The sequence below is a fragment of the Lepidochelys kempii genome, chromosome 6 (assembly GCF_965140285.1).
Source record: "Lepidochelys kempii isolate rLepKem1 chromosome 6, rLepKem1.hap1, whole genome shotgun sequence".
Lineage (NCBI taxonomy): Eukaryota > Metazoa > Chordata > Testudines > Cheloniidae > Lepidochelys > Lepidochelys kempii.
Window position 1 is genome coordinate 110,440,184 of NC_136385.1, and position 22,466 is coordinate 110,462,649.

A 22,466-nucleotide genomic window follows, 5' to 3' on the forward strand; every position below is an offset into this window, starting at 1 on the left:
GATGGACTATATAAATGGGTAGCTGTTGGTAAAGTTGACTTCAGTGTACTAAACCCAGTGAGATTTTATCTGTGACATCAGGCCACCATATTTTAGGAGAAAAAACTAAGCACTTTGTTTTATAGCCTGTTTTGCTAACTCTTATAACCCTAGGTCAAAAGCACTTACGTTAACTATTTAGGCTTGATGCTAATGGATTACACCTCATACTTTTACAAATACTTATACACTTTATTTCCCCTACTTGCATTACAGCTTTATTTATTTTTATTATCAACATTTTTAAGCTTCTTAGTTTGATTTTAGGCATAAACCTCCCAAAATCAGGTCAGGGGTGAGAGGTCAATAGTTTTCAGCACATAAATAATGAAGTTTAAACAAGTGGTAGCAAGATCCCAACTTTAACAAGTTTCCTAATTAACCCCTGGTCCCAGGTGGACGTGTCCGTGTCATACTAAAAAACCATTCAACATACTCCTCAGCAGCAGCTGCCGCCAGTTGTGCCAAATTGTGAGACTGAAGGACCCGAGTGCATTGGCAGAATTCGGAGGATGGGAAGGGAGAAATTGTGCAGTGTCTGCTAGCTCTAAGCAGGATTATTGAATTAGTCCTTCATGTTCTTATGCATTAAGGGCCTGATTCAAGACCCATTTAAAGTTAATGGAAAAGCTCTCTTTGACTGCAATGGGGTTTGGATCAGATATTAAGTTCAGCCATTAAACATCTCCCTCCCTTCCCACAATAACCCACTGTGACAGGATCCACGGGGCGCAGCCTGAGGCTGTGGGACCGCTGTGCTCCCTGAACTCTCTCCAGCCTGGGCTGTCTCTCACAATGCTTGGCTAGTGACCAACAGCAAACCCCTCCAGGTGCTGTTTTCACTCAGCACAACCGCATGTGGCAACCCCACAGCCAGCTAGATTGCACGAATGCTCCCAGAGCCACTCATGAATCACACAGAGAAAGGCACCAGGGCTGAATCCCCCCCAGCTCCCAGTACTGTATCTCAGGAAAATAGCGTCTTGCACTGCTCAAGACTAGCAGTGCAAATTTATTAATTGGTTCACCACTTCATCAATGGAAAGTGGATATACACCAGCCTTTGCAAACCTGAGCAGATTCACCGGACACTTCATACAAACTCACTGGTAAAGATAAACAGTAAAAGAAATGTATTGACTACAAAAGATAGATTTTGTACTCCTCTGTCTAGTAAGGTATGAAAAAAGTTGGGAGTGTACCTTTACATAGGGAAAGGACTACTAGGGCACTGTTCACTGTACAAACACCACAGACTTTGGTTTGCATGTACCCTGGTTCTATCGTATAGAAGGCCTGGCAAATTGATTTTTCAGGGGTTCAAACTGCCTATCACCTTTCTTACCACATACACAGTTTATTGAATCAACCTCTAATGGATGGAATCTTACAAACAGTCCTAGCTACTTTCATTTCACTTTAAATGAATGTCAAATATTACAACATAACACTATTTTCTATCAAGTATCAGAGGGGTAGCCATGATAGTCTGTATCCACAAAAACAACAGGGAGTCTAGTGGCACCTTAAAGACTAACAGATTTATTGGGACATAAGCTTTCATGGGTAAAACACACTTCTTCAGCTGCTCAACTGTATTTCCAATTCTATCATCCAGACAGGTATGAGTTATAAATACACATACATTGTTATACTTTAGATCCAGTCTAACGAATAACGTTTTCAGCACTATCAAAAATGTCAGTTGCTTGTTTGTATGGCTACTGCATGTGTTGCACTACAGATTGTAATCGTCTGTTGCTTAAAGAAATTGGAGATGGAAATAGTTTATGGGGTATTTCAAGGAAGTAGATTTTGTAACAAATGCACAACTTAAAAAGAAATACCTTAGCATACGAGGTTTCTTAGCATAATCTGAGGCATTTTAGATTCCGGTAACGGAAAAGTAATTCGCACTTCTATAGTGTCTTCCATTTGAGGATAAAAACTTTACAAACATTAGTGAACTTGGCCCAACTTTACAAACATTAGTGAACACTTACCTTGGGGAGGTAAGTATTACCACTCCATTGTTACAGATGTGGAAATGAAGGGAGAGGAGGTTCTATGACTTGCCAAAAGGCTGTGGCAGAGTCAGCGTGACTCCCAGTTCTCTGCTTTAGCAACAGAGATGTGTATTCTCCTTATCCATTTAACATCTGGAACATATTCCTGTACAATTTACCCTCTAAAACTCACCTACTATGTATGTGCAATATGTCCCTGAGCAGCCACCATTATAACCCAGTCCATTAAGCTGAGCACCACAGATAAAAAAAAGTTGGATCTACTAAGAATTTCATTTCTTTTTGAGATATGGACTCTTACTAGCATATCTAGAACAATTTATAAGTTAGACTTTGGCATTACAATAGAAATTTTATTATATTTTAGTATTTTCAACTTAAATACAGTAATAGGGTCCTCTGTTAACATGGTTCGCCATAGAATCTGGCAGCTCTGACATTTCTGTTACAATGAAACTGATACCTCGCCTAACAAGTTTTGGTTTTTTAAATACAGATCTGAATAATATCTTAACAATTCTTCCAAATAGTCACTAATTGTACACTGAAAATAACTTGTTAAAAGCAACATTCATAAAGCACTGATTGCAGCCTTTGCATAATTAAGGAGTGATGACATACAACAGAAAACAATTCAGTCTATTTCCTATCTATTGATAAATTACATCTACATTATTAAAAATCGAATGCCAGTTTCCGTGGAGTCATAAATTGTTTCACCATTTCATCTGTGATCTGTTTGCGTCTCTGCTGATGAGCTGCTATCAAGGGCTGCAGTGTTTCAATAAGCACCTTCTTTAGCTCTCCTGTGAGCAGTGCTCCGCTTGCGTAAGCCTGCCAAGAAAGTGTCAGTTGTTAAAAACTAATCCAGTAATATGGAAAAGAGCCTCAATGTTGAGCAGAATCTCTTTAAGAGCACAGCTCCTGGCAAATAAAGATTTGCACGTATACTAAAATTATATATGCCAGAAGACCACCTGATATCACACTGGTAGTGTAATCTGCAACATCACTCACTGATTTTTAAAGGGTTTATCAACACAGTACAGCAAGTTTTTTTTATTGAACATGCTTATGTGACTAAACTAAGTGAGCAGAGTTTTAACTTGAAAATCCAGTTACAGTAAAAGCTGTTTTATCTGGCAAGTTGGGGAAATTGTGGGGGGAGGAGGGGAGAGGCGGGGGTGCCAGTAAGTGAAAAATGCTCGTTAACTAAAAGGGAGGGAGTTTGGGTGCAGGAGGCAGTGAGGGGTTGGGGCACGGGCTCTGGGAGGGAGTTTGGGTGCAGGAGAGGGCTCGGTGCAGCAGGTAGGAGCACGGGAGGGGGTGCAGGGTGCCGGATCCTGGGGGGCGCTCATCTCGGGTGGCTCCACACAAGCAGCGACCTGTTCCGGCTGCTCCTAGGCAGAGGTGTGGCAGGCGGCTCTGCGTGCTGCCTCTGCCCCCACGCGCTGCCCCCACAGCTCCAATTGGTCACAGTTCCCAGCCAATGGGAGCTGCGGAGCTAGTGCTCAGGGCAGGGTCGGGGGAAGTGCACGGAGCTGCCTGCCGTGCCTCCATCTAGGAGCAGCCGGGACAGGTCGCCGCTTGAGGGGAGATCTCCTCAATGACCATTTTTTGAAAGCCTCCGACTATCTCACTACAACTGGCCCAGTTCCATTCGTGCTAGGCTGGCTGAAGTATTTTTGCCACCGTGTTTTCTAACCTGGCTCTCAGACAGCGTGGTGGCAAAAATCCTAGCAGAAGGTCTACGCGTGCACTGGCCCTAGGAGAGCTGTGCTGTTGCTGATGCAGTGCTAGGAGATTTTCAGGAAACCACTCAGCCAGCGTGTCCCACTGTGCTCCTGGAACACACAAGGACTTGGCTGCAGTATTCCAAAAGGATCAACAACTTCCTCAACTCTGCTTCCTTCCCTGTTCAGGGAAAGTTGGGTGGGGAGAGATAAAGAGGAATTGGCAGCTCCTGATCTTTCTAACAGCTATTCTGAGTGGGGAAAGTCAACAAACTAGTCTTGGTCCAGTTGCTTTCAGTAGCGAGTGAAAGTACTGCTTTCCAAAGAACACATGTGCTGCTTAGACCCATCAATGACCCGTACGACCCTTACCCTGCCACCAATCCCAGGATGAGGAGTTCTTGCTAGATAGGTTTTAGAGGGAAATTACTTATATTAGTGAGATCTTTTGTGTGGACTTCATTGTATATAAATATAAACATGTCAAAAGTTGAGTTAGTCCATCACGACTATCAGCATATGAAATAAACTTCTCACTAGTGTTGCCGGCACCCAGTGCCGAGAGGCTGAACAACAGCTTGAGTTGGTTTGTTCCCGGTGTGCTGCACCCAATAATTACAACGGGGTGGAGAAGCAGAAAAGTTTATTTGAAGCTTCAAAAAGGTACAGGGAGATTTGAATTTTAAATTCTGTACAACAAAGCAGGAAATTACACAGGCTTTTATATATATATTTTTTTAGCATATTTATTTAATAGCAAGCTGCTTTAAGTATTTATATAGCCAGCCAATTTAGTTCCCAGCTAGTTCCCTGATTCTCTGTATTATTTGTTAAACTATACATAAAGCTGCTTTATTCAGCATTTTTTTTTATATTTTTTTTGTTTGGCCTTGCTTAGTTTTAGGCAGTCTGACTTTGCAACATACTGTTGCAGACTTTCAGCATAACTGCTGTGTGTGCCTCCAGGCGGGGGGGCCAAGGACACTTGGGCCTAGCACGCAGAGCTGCTGCGAGTGCCTCCAGGCGGGGGGGGGCCAAGGACACCGGGGCCTAGTGCGAGGGGGCTTCATCGACACTCGTGGTCTTCCATCCCCTCGAGTTACCTAGTGGCCATGCCCCAGTGTTCCCAACAATAGCTTTAAAAGCTACAAAGGGTTTAGAGACATTGCACACTACACAAGTAGGGTTAATATGCACAATATACTTAAAACTTCATGAACACATATAAAGAAAAGCCAAACAAAGTAGCATAATTTAAAAAGGGGTAGAGGGAGGGAAGAGATCCTCCTACACAAGACCTCATGAAAATATAGGGGGTTGTCTTTCCCCACTTTTTAAAAAGAAAAAGAAAGTGGTACATGTGAGGAGAGAAAGCCACAACCATCACACACAAATCTTGATCATTTGCAGAGTTGAACTAGAATAGAGAAACCCTTATAAAGGGAGGATACAGCATTATATCATGGATATATTCCATAGGAGGTTCAAACAGGAGGCCTTGATTGTAGCTGGGTCCCTCCCCATGAAAAGATAAATAGTAATGATCTTTAAGTTGGCTCCTTACCTGCTTCATTTTTTCAAGTTTGTCATCATCTTCAAGGAAGAAGGTAAGATACATGTAAGAGACATCAACCTCACAGTTACCCCCATACTTCCGGTGTTCTTCAATAGTATCTTTACCTCCAGAGAAGGCATGCTTGTTGATCTAGAACAACATAATTATTTGATGGTATAACATCTGTCAAATGGGAATTACACTATAAACAGTTGATATGGAAGGGCCATAAGCACTTATATCAATATTACATACAAATATTACGAAAAAAAATCGGCCTTAAAGACTAGCGGAGGTGCAAGCAGGAGGAGACTTGTGCAGAGCCTTATGCAGAAGGTAATGGTGGGACATGACAAGGGGAGTGACAAGCTGTGAGCAGCAGGACAAGATGATGACGCACACAATCAACCCATAAACAGGTCCCTTAGGTCTAATTAAGTCGCATCAAGAATTTGCCCAGATTTTCATTAAGAAAACCTAGTCCTTTCTGCTGCAGTTGTCACCACTTGTAAGGAAGGCTATGTATTATTATTATTGCACAAAACTATCTTCATACAAACAACAGCAACATTGTTAGGTATATCCTATATTCACCTCACTGAGAAATTAACTTTGAAGGAGAATGGAGTGGAGCGGACAGATTTTAGAGAGGTCAGAGAGAGAATAAAACTGGTAGGATTTAGCAATTACCAAGAGCGACGAGAGAAGGAGAAGAGAGGAGCTGAAGACAACAATGGCCAAGGCTAGAAAGAGACAGTGTCCAGCACCTTCATTTTTGCTATTTGCCCTTTTTCATTTTCTTCTGTTTACAGATGAAATCCTGTTTGGGATTTACTGTATTTGCTCTAACTGGGTATTCTTAGTCATAAAAATATCTACATTTGAATGTAGAATGTCTACATTTGAATCTTGCTAAAATCTGGATCTTAAATGGTATCTTGGGGCAATGAGTTTCATGGGTTAATTATTCACTGTCTGAAAACTTAAAACATTTTTTTTAAAATCAATTTTGAATTTGTCACCTTCCAATTTCATGGAACGTCCCCTTGTTCTTGTGTTAGGAGACAGGCTGAACAGCCGCTCACAATCTGCCTTTTCTAGAACACTCATTATTTTATATACTTCTATCACGTCTCCACTCCTCTGCACCTGCACAGTAAGGCAAACTATTCCAGTCTTTTGACTCTTCAAATAAGAATTTTCTCATACTCTGAATTGTTCATGTTTTTAATCTCTGAATCTCATCTAATTGTGCAATATACTTGCTGAGAAGGGATGACTAGAACTGAAAGCAAAATTCCAGCTGAGGGCATACCATTGTTTCATATACTGATATATTCTGTATAATTCTTGCCCTCGTTTCTTAAGCATGCAAACATTGTGTTGTTTTTTTTTTGACTGCTTCTGCACATTGAGCAGAGGGTTTCATTGAGCTGTCCACAATGAAGAAGGTCTTTTTCCTGAGCTGATTAAGTTAATTTAAAATCCAGTTCGATGTATAAGTAGTTGAGATTATTATGCTATACATGTATCAGCAATTAATTTAATGTACCATAGTGTTGCCCATTCACCCAGCTTGGTTAGGTCCCTCTCAAGCTCCTCAGTCTTCCAATCTTGACTAATCTAATTAGCCTGTGCCATCTGCAAGTTTTACCACCTCACTGCTCATACCCTTTTCCATATCATTAATAAAATTATTAATAAAATTATTAAAAATCAGTTCTAGTAAAGAATCTTGTGGCACCCTGCTGTTAATCTTTTGCCATGTTGGAAATTTGCCATTTATTCCTACTCTGTTTTGTCTCCTAGCCACTTTTTGATCAACAGACAGTACTTCGCCTTTCTCTTCATGACTTCTTAATTGCCTCTTGGAATAGGCTTTTTCAAAGGCCTTTGAAAGTTTACATCAATATTAATTAGTTTTCCTTTATACAAGATTTTACTGACATGTTTAAAAAATTCTATTCCGATCCATAATTTTCCTTTGTAGAAGAAATGCCTATCATATTGTGATCTGGTGTTTATAATTCTACCTTTAATTATTGTTTCAACCAGTTTACTGGGTGCAGAAATAGGATTTATTGGCTTACAATACCTTGGATTGCCCCTAGAGTATATTTGATACCCTCCAAGAGACAGGAGGTAAACTACCAATATTGTATTTAAATGCATATCACTATTTTAAAGCAAGGGATTAGAATTTTTTTCCCTCTCCCAATAAAACAGAAGAGTTAATCTACCTACTTAAACCAAAACTCTGCATAATTGTGGAATTCTTCCCACACAAATGCAAGAGGACGCAATGCTGAAGTCGTAATTATAATTCTTAAACAAATACTGCTTCCTCAAGACACACCCAGCAGTTCACATGCAGGACACTAATTGTTCACAGAAAAAAACCATACCAGAGATCCTAGCTGCTACATTCCATGACAGTTTGTCAGACATGTTAGGAATGCTGCCTAACCAGCTATAAGACACAACAAATCTTTCCTCTGCTTTGACTGACAGTGATCCCCACCAATCAATACATGGGCTGAACGCTCCTTTGCTGCATACTTTCTAAATACAAGGAGGTTTACCTACATGTAGATACCCTTGATTTAGGGGTTGGGTATCGTATGCCTAGAAGTCAGGTTTCCTCTTGTCTAACTTCGTAATGTTTTCAGTATATTCTAAAGATGATTCATTCTTTATGCAAACTCCATAGTGCACATGTCACATGCAACAAACCTAGTCTAACTTAGTCTCTTGTCATTATAAATGCATGATTTTCTTTAGGATTAAGAGGAGTTATGGGGATGCACTGGAGAGGAGATAGATACTCTTTTTAAAACCAAAGAGAAGGTTAATGTAATATTTCTGTTCACAGACTAATTAGCTGGAGAAGTACATGGCAGTAGCAGATCCACTGAGCCGCAGTGAAAGCTTGGCCTGCCTAGCAACTGTCACTGTGTAACACGGTGGTATTCGGTGCCATGGAGTAGTCAATAAAGAACAAGAGCTCTTCTTTTGATTTACATCACAGGATCAGACTAGGTTAGTTATGTGTCTTACTCAGTCCAACTCTGAAAGTACATTAGAATAAATTATAAAAGGAAAAAGGATGTGGATTTGTTTAAAAAAATGGTCAACAAAAACAAAACAAAACAAAAAGAGGGCTTATTGTAACACTCGGTTCTTACCTTTGTCTTGATCTGCTTGGGTGTGTCAGTGAGGAAGATGGAGGAGTTGGGGTCACTAGCACTCATTTTTGTCTGTGCTCCTTGCAGCGCTGGGAAGAAGATCGAATGCAATAAGGCTGGTTTAAGATATCCAATCCTTGGTGCTACATCCCTTGTCATTCTAAAATAAGGATCCTAGAACAACCACCAATAAAAGCCTTGAATAAAAGTGAATATACATAGTTCAGAACCGTTTGATTACAACTCATCTGGTTCAGATTCCAACCAGTGACAAAACGTCTCATAACCTATTTCCAATCTCCCTTGAAAAATCCCTTCTTATATCTCTGGTTTCTTTTTAGAGCCCATCCTTTCATAACAAACCATGAAGTTTATTTAAGAAGAAACCGTGTGAACTTGGCACTTATGAAAATGAAGTTTGACTGCTCAGGAGATGGAAGTCTGCTATTTATCAACAGGACACTAAGTTCTGGGCAAGAGCACTGTAAACTTCTTATCAAAAGTACCCTGAAAACATACACAGCTTGTAAATTAGAGAAACCTCCTCCAGGATAGAGTAGGTAGTGCTGCTTTCATGCCTGTTAGTTTCTTGATCTCTAACAAGACTTTCAACAAGGGAGCCAACAGCAGTGGTTTTACAATGTTGATGTGTGACACAGGGCCAGAAAAGCTTGCATAACTAGCAGGCTAATTGACCTAGATTCAACCTTTAAAGACATATTAGTAAATAATGTTTGTGTTTTGTGTGTCTTTACATATATATTGTTAGAGGTTGACAATGTAACCAAACGGTTCCTGTCTTTTGCTGTATTCTGTTGATTCGGAGAGCAAAAGTAGATGTTCACATTTAAATAAGCTGTGAATGTAGTGATATTATCGTCCTTATTTCTATTTGAAGTTTGTAGTAAATTACCTGTAAATGGCTGATGATGGGTAATTACCTTATGTTAGTCTATGTAGCTAATTACAGGTGGTGCTTAGGAAATAGGAGGTTACTTCAAAGACACCATTCTTCACCCAACGAACACCTGCTGTTAAGGGATCTATAAAAACTCTTGGGCCCTGATCCTTTCATCTCAGATCTACTTCAGCTTTATAAGGGGAAGTTTGAGTTGCAAGACTGAAGTCTCCAGTTCCATTCTAGATCACCCTGATATTGGACATTGGACTATAACCTGATGAACTGATTCTGGAAAGGACTCATTGCAACTCTAAAGCTCATAATCTCCACTAGAAACTGACCTAAGACGTCTATTCACACCTGTATATATAATGCTCTTTTAACCAATACTCACTCTCTTTTCTTTCTTAATAAATCTTAGTTTAGTTAATAAAATTGGCTGTAAGCGTGTATTTGGGTAAGATCGGAAATATTCATTAACCTGGTGGGTAATGTGCCTGATCCTTTGGGATTAGTAGAACTTTGTATATGATGCACAAGATTTTCAGTAATCCTCCTCATATCTGGCTTGGCTGTCTGGGTGGAGTTCCAAGCTGGGTTGCTTTAAGGCAGGGGCAGGCAAACTTTTTGGCCTGCTGGCCGCATCGGGTTAATGAAATTGTATGTAGGGCTGGTTAGCGGAGGTTGTGCCTCCCCAAACAGCCAGGCATGGCCAGGCTCCCGCACCCTATTCGACCCCCCCCCACTTCTCAGCCCCTGACAGCCCCCGCAGGACTCCTGCCCCATCCAACCCCCTGTTCCCTGACGGCCCCCTGGGGACCTCTGCCCCATCCACCCCCCGCACTCTCTCCCCTGACCGCCCCCGGACCCCCACCCCTAACTGTCCCCCACCGCCCCATCCAACTCCCTCTCTCCTTCCTGACAGCCCCCCCTGCCACATCCAACCACCCCTTCTCCCTGTCCCCTGACTGCCCCCGGAACCCCTGCCCCTGAGTGCTGGCGTATCAAACTCACAATTTATATAGGCTACTGACCATCTCCAGAAAGGTCAAGAGTAAACAATTCATAGAGCATATTTTGATTGGAACATTTTTCAGTCCAAAAATTTAGACCAGTTCTAACTTTAGATTATAGGCATTTATAAGGCCATACTGTCCTTTACACCACTCTGGCAATGTAAAGGAGCCTAAAACTTTTACACCTGTTTTATACTCCTGGGGGAATTTGTTAAGAACACTGGGAACAATTGACTAAGCAGACAGTCTGTTACATTCTGCACTGCCTGAGGGGGACTGAGCCTGTCCCATGCCTACCTCCTCAGAAACACCCCGAAGCCTTGCCACCCATGCCAGGCATGCTATAATAGCAAGTAAGAGGGACAGAGCCTCTCTTGCTCGCCTGCATACACGCTCTCCCCGCCTCCCGCATGTGACTGACGTCTCCCCATGCATGCATACCAGCCCAGCCCCAGGGGTTATTTACATTTCCACTGGGTGCTCCGGGCACCCGAACTGACATGCCTGCTGGGGAGAGGGGCATGACCATTCTTGCAGTTTCCCTTTGCTTCCCCATCAGAAGACATTTTTCTGGAGGGGGACATTAATACTGCACATGTGCAGTGCTGCGGAATTCCCACCCATGAGTAATATATAGTGTGGCAGTGTGGTCTAGTGGAAAGACCACCAGACTAGAACTCAGGAGACATGAGTTCTATTCCAGGCTCTGCCACTGACATGCTAGGTGATCTTGGGGAAGTCACTTCCCTTTCCTGTAGCTCAGTTTTCCTACCTGTAAAACAGGGATAATGATACTGACTTTGTAGTGCTTTGAGATCTGTAAGAGCCACATGTTTCATGCAGCCATTATACATTCATGTACACTGGGGACTAGTCTGATACCATGACAGGGTCAAGATTTAATGGGAATCAGTATGAAATTAGTAAAGTGCCTACTGGGCTGATACAGCCTGTATTATTCCTATCAGGACACAGTTTAAGACCTATCAGTATCCTCAGAGGACTTCTGCCTGAGGAGATGGCCTGTGAGAAGGATGTTTTCTATTTTTTTGGTCACCTCATGAAAGTCTGATGGGTGCATTTTAAAAATCCCAAAATAAAATAAAATAAAATAAAATAATTTCTAACCTGATCAATGGCACATGGGATAAGACACTGAATGTCTTTCTTGTCCTTGAAGATTTGTGGAAATGATGAGCTAAAGGATGGAGCAGCTTGGATAGCAGGAAAACTGATCTTTCCTAGGAAAGAACACATTTTAGAACATTTTTATTTACCCCTTGCCAGTTCAATTACATCCAACACATGCGTCTTTAACACTACAGTAAGATAATTAAGAATTGTATTACAGAGATGTATTTAGTGTATCACCACATAGAAAAGTGCATTATTCAGTTCAGCAAGATGAGAATAGCGGTCTTTCTAAAAGATATGTTTTAAACCACCTTCTGTGAGCAATTCTGCAGCCTGTGTGAGGGTGGGGCGTTAGCCTGGACCCTTCTGGCCTTGGAATCTGTGAATCCCCCTGTTCATTCCCTTCTTTCACAGGCCATGGGGAGAACAGAAAGCTCTGTACTGCCATCAATATGCTCATTCTACATTAAGACAGTAACTATCATCAAATCTCATGCTTCAGACTCTTCCTTTTGCCCTCTACAGAAGGGGCACAGGAGATGGGGTGTATGACCTCCTTGCCCGTCCCCCATGACAGAGATTCATGGCCCAACTCCCTCTCCAAATTGAAGAAGGGCTATGGCGGATTTTCCCAAACTGGTTAAGAGTGCTCAGTGTCCCCACAGAGCATAAACAACAGTGGCTGTTTATAACAAACATGTTTTTTTTCTATCCAGAGCCCAGCCAGTATGTGGGAATCATATCCCAGAATGTAACAACATATTCTGAGAAGCTATAAGAGAGACCTGACCTAGTAGTTCAAGAACAGGGCTGGGAGCCAGGAACTCCTGAGTTCTAATCTCATATTTGAGCCCCAAGCCATTTTGAAGCTTATTGTGAGGGGAGTTAAGCATCTACAACTGTGTCAACAGACGCTGTGGCTGCTCAGCACCTCTGAAAATTAGGCCTTTAGGACTCTATTTTCCCATCTGAAAAATATAGATAGTATACCTATAATTTATCCTAAAAAAACAAATAAACCCAAAAAAGTAAGACTTGGAAAATGCATTTAAGGTAGAAAGTGCAATAGAAGTGTTATTATTAGGTATTAGTTGTAGCAGTAAATTACACAAAGAATTACTCTTTACACTGTGGACATTGCATGCAGGTCAACAACTCCTGTATTTCATAATTCATTGCCATCATGGCCATAAACAACAGCTCTTACACTGGGAAAACTTACAGTGGTAGCTAACGGTGTTCTGCCTGTGTAAAGACTCCAGGACTATGTCCTACGTGAGCAGTTTCAAAATATTAATATTTGTGCTTCTCCTGTCAGTTTTTCCAATGAGCAGCAGGTGCTAGTCTGTTTACACAGTCAAGGTGCCTTTGGTATCACACAAAGTGCAAACAGCAGTCCTTTCCAGTAACTCATATTCATGCTCTTACCAATGCAATCACTGTCTGTAAAGCCAAAGATTCCCTTCACTTGGTTAAATGTAACATGCTTCTGAATCTTTACAACATTCTTGTAGAATCCTGAACTTCTCCTGTAAAAAAGGGGGGAGGGAGTCAAAAGGGAGAGAATTTAGTGTTAAAGAGGGGAGACTACATTTCTGTAATAACATCTATACAACATGGGTATATTGTCATACCACCTTAAAAGCACTGCTTCCTGGTATTTATTAATAAATTTAGAACACAGTTTTTTAAAAAACAAGATTAAATAATTTTGGAAGTTTATATTTTTTTACACTTGGTCAGTAGGGCTGGTCAAAACTGTTCTGCCAAAACTGGTTTTCAATAGAAAATTGGGTTTTTAACAAAACGAAGCGTTTGAAATAGAAAATTTCAATTTTTTGTAAAAACCAAAACCAAAACCCAAATGTCTGAAAAATCAAAATATTTTGATTTGGAAATACTAGTGAGGGGCCTCATGGGAATTGAGGTTCAGTCACATCCTGTACCTGTTCTCCTCCATGGGCTGGGATTCCTGGCAGACTAAAGCTCCTATGATGCACCTTGGCCAGGGACTTCCATGATGCATCTCCTCCCTCTCCAAGAGGAAGACTGTGGTGTATCATGGGAGAGACCCCAAGTCAGGCTGGCCAATAGGGAAAAGGAGCTTGAGGCACCTGAACTACAACTCCCATGAAGCACTGCAGCAAGATACCCAGAGAGACCCTTCTGCAGGAGGACAGGCTTGGAAGTTCTTTTTGCTACAAGAAAAAAAAACCAAACCAACAAAAAAGAAACTCTTTTTCCTCCAGGGAAGCAGTAGGAGGTAAGGCTAGTGAAAACCTCCAACACGGTCCTCAAAGTCACCAAGCCCTCCCTGGACTATCATAGTTTTTAAATGTTAGTCATCATCACCATGGTACCTGAACACCTAACTGACACTTCTTCCCTAAGCATCCAAGCGTAGATTCTTCTTCTCTTGTGGAAGAAGATCTATATATCTGAATTAATTTTATTCAAAGTTGGCTTGATTTTCAGGTCTCATTAAGACATAAAACCTCAGGTTTCACTTGAAAATTGCACACTTCATTGTGTATAAGTTTGTGTAAGAAATTCAAGTTTGTGCTGTATTTACAAATAATTCTAGAAAGAGCGCCCATATTTTGCACAAGCACAGGGAGGGAGAGTTAGGCCATGTCTACACTAGCGAGCTTATAGTGACACAGGCATGCCAATGCAGCTGCACTGCTGTAAAATTACTCATTTAAGTTCTATTATAGTCATAGATCAACATGAAAGTAACTTGTTTATCCCTAACAGAAAAAGAATACAGCCCAAAAAAAACTAGGACATGAGACTATAAAGACATCTGAGGTTTTGATAGCATCCTAAAGAAATGAAGCTTCAGTCTTGACGTTACCAGGAGACCTATGTACTCAGTTATTTTTATAATATTCTCTTTATTACATACTCATATTTAATATATAAAATATTATGTATATTTTATATTGTTATAAATACACACCCACCCACCCACATGTTCATACATTGCAAAGATATATAAACATGGACAATACGGTACTGTGTGAAGTAGTGCAAAAATTGCCTGGAAGGTTTCAGATCTAGAGACATTAGTCAACTTGTTTATATTGCTAGCTGTTGCAAGATCACAGAGATTATCTGAAAACTTTTGATCATGAGGTTTTACAGACTCTTATAACCTTACCCCAAGTAGTCAAGATCAGAAAAGATAAAGGTTTTATTGATGTCAAAACCACAGGCTATGATGTCCTTTGCATTTTCTATAGCATATTCATAAGCTTTCTGAACGGTCAGCTCTTTCCACAAGAATTTCTCATCATCAGTCAACTGTATAACCAAGGGAACATTAAATACTTCTTGCAGCCATCTAATAGAAATAAAAATATTTTATTTTGTAGAACAACTTAAAGCAAATGGGTTGCACAGCCAAAATATTTAAATGAGTTCAGGCAGTATAAAAGTTAAGGGGCTTGATTCTCCACTGCTTTGTACATATGGTTATCTAAAATGGATGGAAAATTCTACCAAATCGGAGTTCTCCAGTCACTCGCCTCAGGATTAGTGTTTTACATGCATGTGCCACAGATGTAGATGGTTACCCAGGGCAGTGGAGAATCGGGCTCAAGGTTTCTGTTGCTATGTTAGGGACCATACTGTACTTTTTGCCTCTTTGATACCTATTTAACAAGAAAAAGAAGAATGGAGAATAATGTGTGTGCGCCATGTGAGAGAGGTAACAGTGGTGTAGGGACAGCAATAGACTTGCTTTAACCAGGCCACTGCAAGAGTTTCATTAAGAAGATTTTTGCATTTAATTTTATATGCAGCTGATATAACATAGATAGTGGGTATGATGTACAGTTTTTATAGCTTTAAATACTGTTCAATATTTCAGATGAAAATAATAATAATAAACTAGCAACCTAGAGGCAGAAGCTACTTACTTTGTGAAAATAAATGGGATAAGATGACCAACATGCATTGCCTCTGAGGAGGGGCCTCTACCTGTATAAAGGTAAAAGGACTTCTTATTTTCATACGCATCGAGAATTTGGTTCATATCTCTAGAAAATAAAACAGAGGAAACATGGTATGACTGATAGAATTTAACCAAAGACAACCAATGTAGGTAAATAAAGTAGCTCTAAAAAGGAACAGCTGGCAAGCTACAGCAAAAATTTTGAATAGAAAAGTGGAAGCTGAAGTTATTTTAAAAAGAGAAGGTTTATTAGCTGAGCACATTTAAAAGATTCAGTTTACAAAAAAGCAAAACAGAATTATTTAATAGAAAAATGTAGGTCCTGTATATGGACTGTATGATAATAAATTAAGGCCCCACATGTCTATTGGGATCAAATGATGTAGACTCATGTGTCTGTGTTGAGTCTCATTGAAGTCAACAGGGACTCTGCATGAGCATGGAGGTCTATGCCAGCAGATCCCAATACAGAACTGGGGCCTAAGCATACGGCCAGGTTTGGAAATTAAACTATGTTCAACACTTGAAAATGTTCACTCTTGGAATGATAACTCTTTCCTTCTACCAACAAACAAAAACACCACAACACAACAAAAACCCAGCCCCTTCCCCACCCCTCTCATTTCTAACAACCATACAAAGCTTTGAAAGAAAGTTATGTTGGAGCCCAAGCAGATTTATTTCTCCAGATAGTTTATAATGCTCCTCCTGAACCCAGTTCTGTTGTTGCTACATATGTGGAATGCTCAGTGAAGTCAAAGAGAAGTCAGTGCATGGGGAACCGCTGAATCAGACCCTTTGATACTGGCAAGCTTTTTGAACTGGCAAGCTTTTGAAACTCCCGCACTTCCTTGATTACTTAACATGGTCTAATTTAAAAAAAAAAAAAAGCACATTCTGGCTCACATTTTCCTTAATGACTAAAATGGATGCAAACAGTTTTTGTATAGGTAGATAATTTAAAAATCAACTCCTATCATGGCCATGAATCATGCTAAAATAAAAATGCAATTTACTTTTTAGAAAGCTTTTAACTTTTTAGTACCTAACTTCAAGAGGAAGTATGACCCTTCAGAACTTCTAGGATTTCTCCCTAGACTTCACATTTCAGAAGAAACTGTCCTTTGTTAAATCAGTGAGACGAAAGAGTACTCATACGCTTAACTGTATTTCCACTTGATATCTTCCATGTTATTCATTTATTCAATCACAAGTCCATACACAGAAAGTGCCCTTTCTCATAATACGAGGCTGAATGAGTAAGAGGATAAAACAGCAACGGTTCCCCATGCATTTTTCCCCCAAACTTCCCCTACCATTTTTTGGGCCAGGTTTTGCTCCCAGTGGTGATATTGTAAACTACGAATAACTTCATTAATTTCAAGCACTTTATTCTGGGTATTTATTGGTGTAAATGAGAGTAGAATACGGGTCTCTGTTGGACACAGGATGCTCCAGCTGAGATTAATGGAAACTGCATAGATCCTGATCCATATGTTTCTGTGTTTACTTGTCTCTGAGTATTACCAGAGGAACAAAAAGAAAACCTCACCCACCTGTGAGAAAAAAATATGCCTCTGCGCAGAAAGTGGTGAGGTGTTTTCCCAGTAACTCTCTCTATCCGATTGATTAGCTCTTTATCAATTTTACTGCTTCCAAATCGAACTGAAAGAACAAATGCACAACAAATTATACACACTGCTAGCTGAAACCCACTCATGGATTTAAACAGAACATATTGCTTAGACAAAATGGCAAAGAAATATAAAACCAGAAGCATCGATCAAAAAGAATCTGGACAGTGGTTAACTGATGTGCTTGTAAAGCATACAAACATTTGCTTGTTCTTGTCACTGTTAGCAGGCGAATGCACCTCTCACCTCTCCTGGTCACATCAAGTGCACCCTCTCCTAGGTCTCAGACCTCCAGCCACCACCTGGCTCCAAGTGGAATTGTGTGATTCTCCTACTTTCAGACTAGGCCCTGGGTTGCAGTCCCTGGTACTAACCATGATGACCTCAGCAGGCCTGACTTATCCTCAGTGCCCACAATTCTGTTCCCTCTGGGAGCAATGACAGCGGTTAATACAGTGACCAAGCAGCCTCCTTTAAGCCAGGTATTTATTTAGAACAAAAGCATTTCAAAGGAAACAGATCTTAAAAACAGTCAGATAAGACTGTAAACATATTAGGTGTTCCCTAAAGTTTACCATTCCCTGGCTCTAGAAAGGCCCAACTTCTTCTGACTCCCTCTGCAGTCTCTCTCTGTGCCAACCTGTCTCCCTAGACAGTTTCTGATAACTGACTGCCCTTTAGCTCCCTGAGAGGGCTTTTAGCTGTTTATTGTTCTTTTGATCTCCAGGCACCTTGTTTTAGCCAAAACAATTTATTGGGGACAGCATACAGGTTTCTTGAAGCTAACAGCATGCCCCATTTTCTTGCAAGTATGTGCTTGAGGCTGTTTATCAAGATCTAGTGTGTGGCTTTCCTGTCTCTTCCCACAGTGCCCTTATTAAGTTAGATCAATGCATTCATACACCTGCCATGTTTATACAGTAACTTTACCTCACTAACCAGATTACTTACAGCATTCATGACATTATTACATATCAGTATTCATAGATTAATATATAGCATCTTCTCATCCTCCTTAAATTACAAATCCTACAGAAGCTTTCCTGCAAGGTGCTTCAGTGAAGAAAATCTTCATTCCTTCCTAGTAAGTGCCTTTGAAAACTGCATGTAGTTTCTACAGTTTGGCTATGCAAGTCTGTGCATATTCAAGACAACTATGTGAGAAAAAGGTTATTCCACTGAATTATACCTTATTTCTGGCACTTTTGTTTCTTCTGTCTAAAGTAAACATGAGTAGTATGTCCAGTTTTGGGTACCACAATTTATCAAGCATGTGGATAAACTGGAGAGAGTCCAGAGGAGAGCAACAAAAATGATCAAAGACATAGAAAACCTGCCCTATGAGGAAAGATTAAAAAAAAATACGTTTACTCCTGAGAAAAGACAACTAAAGGGCGACCTGATAAAAGTCTTCACATATATTAAGGGCTATTATAAAGAGAACAGAGCCCAATTGTTCTCCACACTTGACTTTATCTGTAGCAAGGAAGATCTAGGTTAGATATCGAAAAAAATGTCTAACTCTTAAGGATAGTTAAGCACTGGAATAGGCTTCAAGGAAAGAAGTTGTGGAATCCCTGTCAGTGGAGGTTTTGAACAACATGTTGGACAAACATCTGTCAGGGATGGTCACTCTAAAGTTTTTACTTGATGCTGCTTCAGAGTGCGGGGGAAGGACAAGATTACCACTCCAGGTCCCTTGCAGCCCTACATTTCTATGATGGGACTGGTGGCTATCTCCGATAGTGCTGAAGAATATAGATGTGACCGTATGCCCCCATATTCTTCTTAGAAATATTGTTATGATATGAATATGGCATAACGAAGATAGGTTTTATGCAAGATGGGTCATGTGAGTTATCATTGGAAAGGTTATAATTTACTGAATGTAATTATCCAATTTGTATGCATGTATCATTTCTGTTCCTGACTATGTAACAATTACAACTGTGTGTGTACTTGGGGAACGCCCACCAGACAGTATGTAATCAGCCTGAATGGGCCATAAAGGTCTTTGAAGATGCTAATCTTCCATCTTCCTGGAGTTCCTTCCTGTGGATGTTTCAAATAAACCTTGTCTCATGGTTGCTTTAATACAGCAAGGTCATGTGATGATGTCACCTGGTATGAAATACCATCTTGGACACTGCTGGTACTTTTCCACTGAAGAAGGGGGATGGGGATCAAGAAGGGAAACAAAAGATTCTATTTAAGGCTGGAGAGTGAGTTAATCAAGGTCACTGGTTCTTCATTGAATCCCCACCCAGGATAACTGCTATAAACACCTAAAGACTGATCTGGGGAGAAAGGACTGGAACCAGTCTGAGACAGAGGTCTAGCCTGTGAAGAGAAATACCTGGAACTCTAAGCTGTAGAAACTCTGCAACCTACCCAAAAGAACATTTAGAGTGAGAAATTACTATTTGTAACCAGTTTCTTTAGTGAATTAAGCTTAGGTTGCATGTTTGTTTATTTTGCTCAGTAATCTGCTTTTGTCCTGTTTGCTACCCCTTATAATCACTTCAAATTAATCCTTTGTAGTTAATAAACTTATTTTGTTTTCTAAAACCCCATTTGTGCAATTCATAATGGGGCGGGGGCAAAGAGCTGTGTGTATCTTCCTCCACATTGAGGGAGGGGGCGATTTTCATGAGCTTATGCTATATAGATCTCTATACAGTGCAAGACAATATAATTTTCACTCCAGAGGGTATGGGCACAAGAGTGCTGGGCAATCCCCTAGTTGAGTCCTCCCACAGAGACCTGATCGCAGACTGTATGATTCTACAGCTGGGCGTGTCCCTACCTGTGTGTGTGCTGGAAGGAGGTTTGAGAGCCTGACAAAGCAGCACAGAGTGGGGGGGACCGAGGCTGGTGGGCCAGGCGGGGTCAGTGGGACTCTAGCACACCAGGTGGCACCCCGGAAGGGGGGTACAACCCGTCACAATAGACTTTTGAAATAGCACCAGAAATTCACTCTACCCTGAAGAGGGAAACTGCTTGTTATTAGAATCCTGGACATTACGATTTGTATAGAAAGGAGTAGCAGAAAGTTAATATGTATTAATATGTTAATACAAACTACCACCTTTTCATGGAGCGCTCAGTATTCTCATGAAGAAAAGCCCACACTGTTTCCAAGAAACTTAAAGGAAACTGCTCCCTCCCAATCTACAATTACAGTACGACAGGCCAAAAATCAATGAGTGTGCATGTACACAATAAGCAGCTGAAGCAACACAAGCTAATTACATTGTTCTAATACTAAGCCCCATTATTCTTTAATATCACTCCTCATTTACAATATATTCAATGCCAGTCATTGTTATATCAGGCAACTGATACTCATAAATCAAGGGATTATGACAGTAGAGATCTCTTACCCTCCCCACTTCTCTATTTCCTCTCCTTGACCAGGCAAAGTGCTAAATAATATAAAACCACCACCTAGAGACAGACCAGATGATATAAAAGGTCTTTCAATCTCTAGATTCTATTATTCCTTTCCTTTTTCTCTTTTCCACCTCACATCTCTCTCTTTATACCTCTCCCCTCCCAATTTAGAAATATATTCTCTCTCCTCTGCATCTTCCCATCCTTAGAGTTTATTTCCTCTGTAGGTTGCAGCTAGTAAAAATCAATACATAGGAGGATGGGCAGACTTGTAAAGCAACACACAAATGCTGGGTTAATGCAATGTTAAGGTTGCACAGTTAAAAAAGTAAGGAGATGCAAAATGTTAAATGGACACCATCACACCAGTTTCAAAAAGCAAGTTAAAAGCCTTTTCAGGTATTGCATGTACCCGTGGGTGCCCCCAGATGATTTTGTTTTTCCACAACCCCATTTTCCTATTTAAAATGTTTTTCTCTCTCATGTTTCTATGTGACAGACCCACATAAACAGGGAAACTAAATTGACTACACACAAAGTAAAGAAATATTTTTTCTCTAGCCTCTTTCAATTACTCTTATCTTACAAATTATAAAAATAAAAAGTAAAATGCTTTCAATTAGATGCACATTCTTTATACGGGCTGCATTCCTTCAATTCCAACAGTACTTAACCTGGCCATGGCTCATATACTCTCTGACAGTGCAACAGCATGATGACCTCGTTTCAGAGCCACTGTAACAGTGTTACATGGGCCCCTCTCTGTCCAAGTCCCAGGAATCAAGTTGGGGGTCAACTGAGGGCAGGGAAGACACTCAGGCATGGCCACAGCACACTCCATATGTTCTGAAAGTTATTACAAAACAGTGCAACCTCTTCAAAACACTTTCTAATTACATAGTTCTCATAGGAAAATAACATGTACCACAGCACTTGTGTTAAAGAAATTAAATATATGAATGGGAAAGATAAGTTTAAAGGGGGGGGGGAGAATGGAAGGACTTTTGCTCAAATTTTAAAAAAAGAAATTCATAAAGTGGAGACCAACCCTTGAATGTTTTCAGGCCAAAAGACGAATGCTTCAGAAAGACACTAGCGTGTAAAGACACAATATAATGGAAACTGGTCCCTACCACCTCTCCCTGTTATATTTTACATTAATAGGTTCTTGTAAGTGACATTAATATCAAAGTGACACAAGTGAAACATCCTGGCAACATAGGCTCTATTTCAAAATGAGAAAATATAGTAAAACATTTGCTATTTTTACAATCATTAGAATAGTCAGACTCATCTTACAGATGTTACATTTTACTAACGGTGCTTTTTAAAATGAGAGAGTAGAATACCTATAAGTTTGTCGTAGTCTACGCCTTTCGCATTGGATGTCTGCACCGTCCAAGGGTCTACAAAATCCTCATCCTGTGTAGTAGTTGGACCATTATTGCTTACTGGTGAGAAATCTACTGGAGGAGAACCAGCCTTGTAATCTTGTCCTGTTGCTGTTTTATAGGTCACTTTTAATGACAATAACAGCTTCACTGCTGCATCAATTTCATCCTGAGCAAAGTGAAAACAATTTGAAGATGGAATGTGCTTCAGACAAAGTGTGTTAGTACAGCCTTCCTCCTCCAACCACTTACACACATGCATTGACTTCAAGGGGCCTACTCATGTGCTTCAAGTTAAGCAGGATCAATGTCCAAGATAAAAGAATAGGAAATGGCAGGTGGGACAGTTTCTTAACACTCCCTGTACACAAATCATAAGAATTTACTGTATAAACTTGGGCAAATCACTCAAGGCATGCCCTATGCCTCACTTTTCCATTTGTAAAACAGGGACAAAGATATTTACCTGCCTCACAAGGAAATGGTGAGGCTTAATTCAT

The 22,466-nt window shown here is 40.4% G+C and overlaps 1 protein-coding gene across 2 annotated transcripts in view; it reads right to left on the reverse strand.

The window, feature by feature from the left end:
- Positions 1-1,561: 1,561 nt before the first annotated feature.
- Positions 1,562-22,466, reverse strand: part of WARS1 (tryptophanyl-tRNA synthetase 1) — a 30,983-nt gene continuing 10,078 nt past the window's right edge. For both annotated transcript variants that reach the window (XM_073349655.2, XM_073349656.2), the window contains 9 exons: positions 21,925-22,135; positions 17,105-17,213; positions 15,514-15,633; positions 14,754-14,936; positions 13,019-13,119; positions 11,585-11,697; positions 8,540-8,713; positions 5,364-5,504; positions 1,562-2,900 (listed from right to left, as the gene is read on the reverse strand). In XM_073349655.2, coding sequence (XP_073205756.1) covers positions 2,742-2,900; positions 5,364-5,504; positions 8,540-8,713; positions 11,585-11,697; positions 13,019-13,119; positions 14,754-14,936; positions 15,514-15,633; positions 17,105-17,213; positions 21,925-22,135 — 1,311 coding nt within the window. In that variant the 3' untranslated portion in view covers positions 1,562-2,741. The remainder of the gene's footprint in view (positions 2,901-5,363; positions 5,505-8,539; positions 8,714-11,584; positions 11,698-13,018; positions 13,120-14,753; positions 14,937-15,513; positions 15,634-17,104; positions 17,214-21,924; positions 22,136-22,466) is intronic.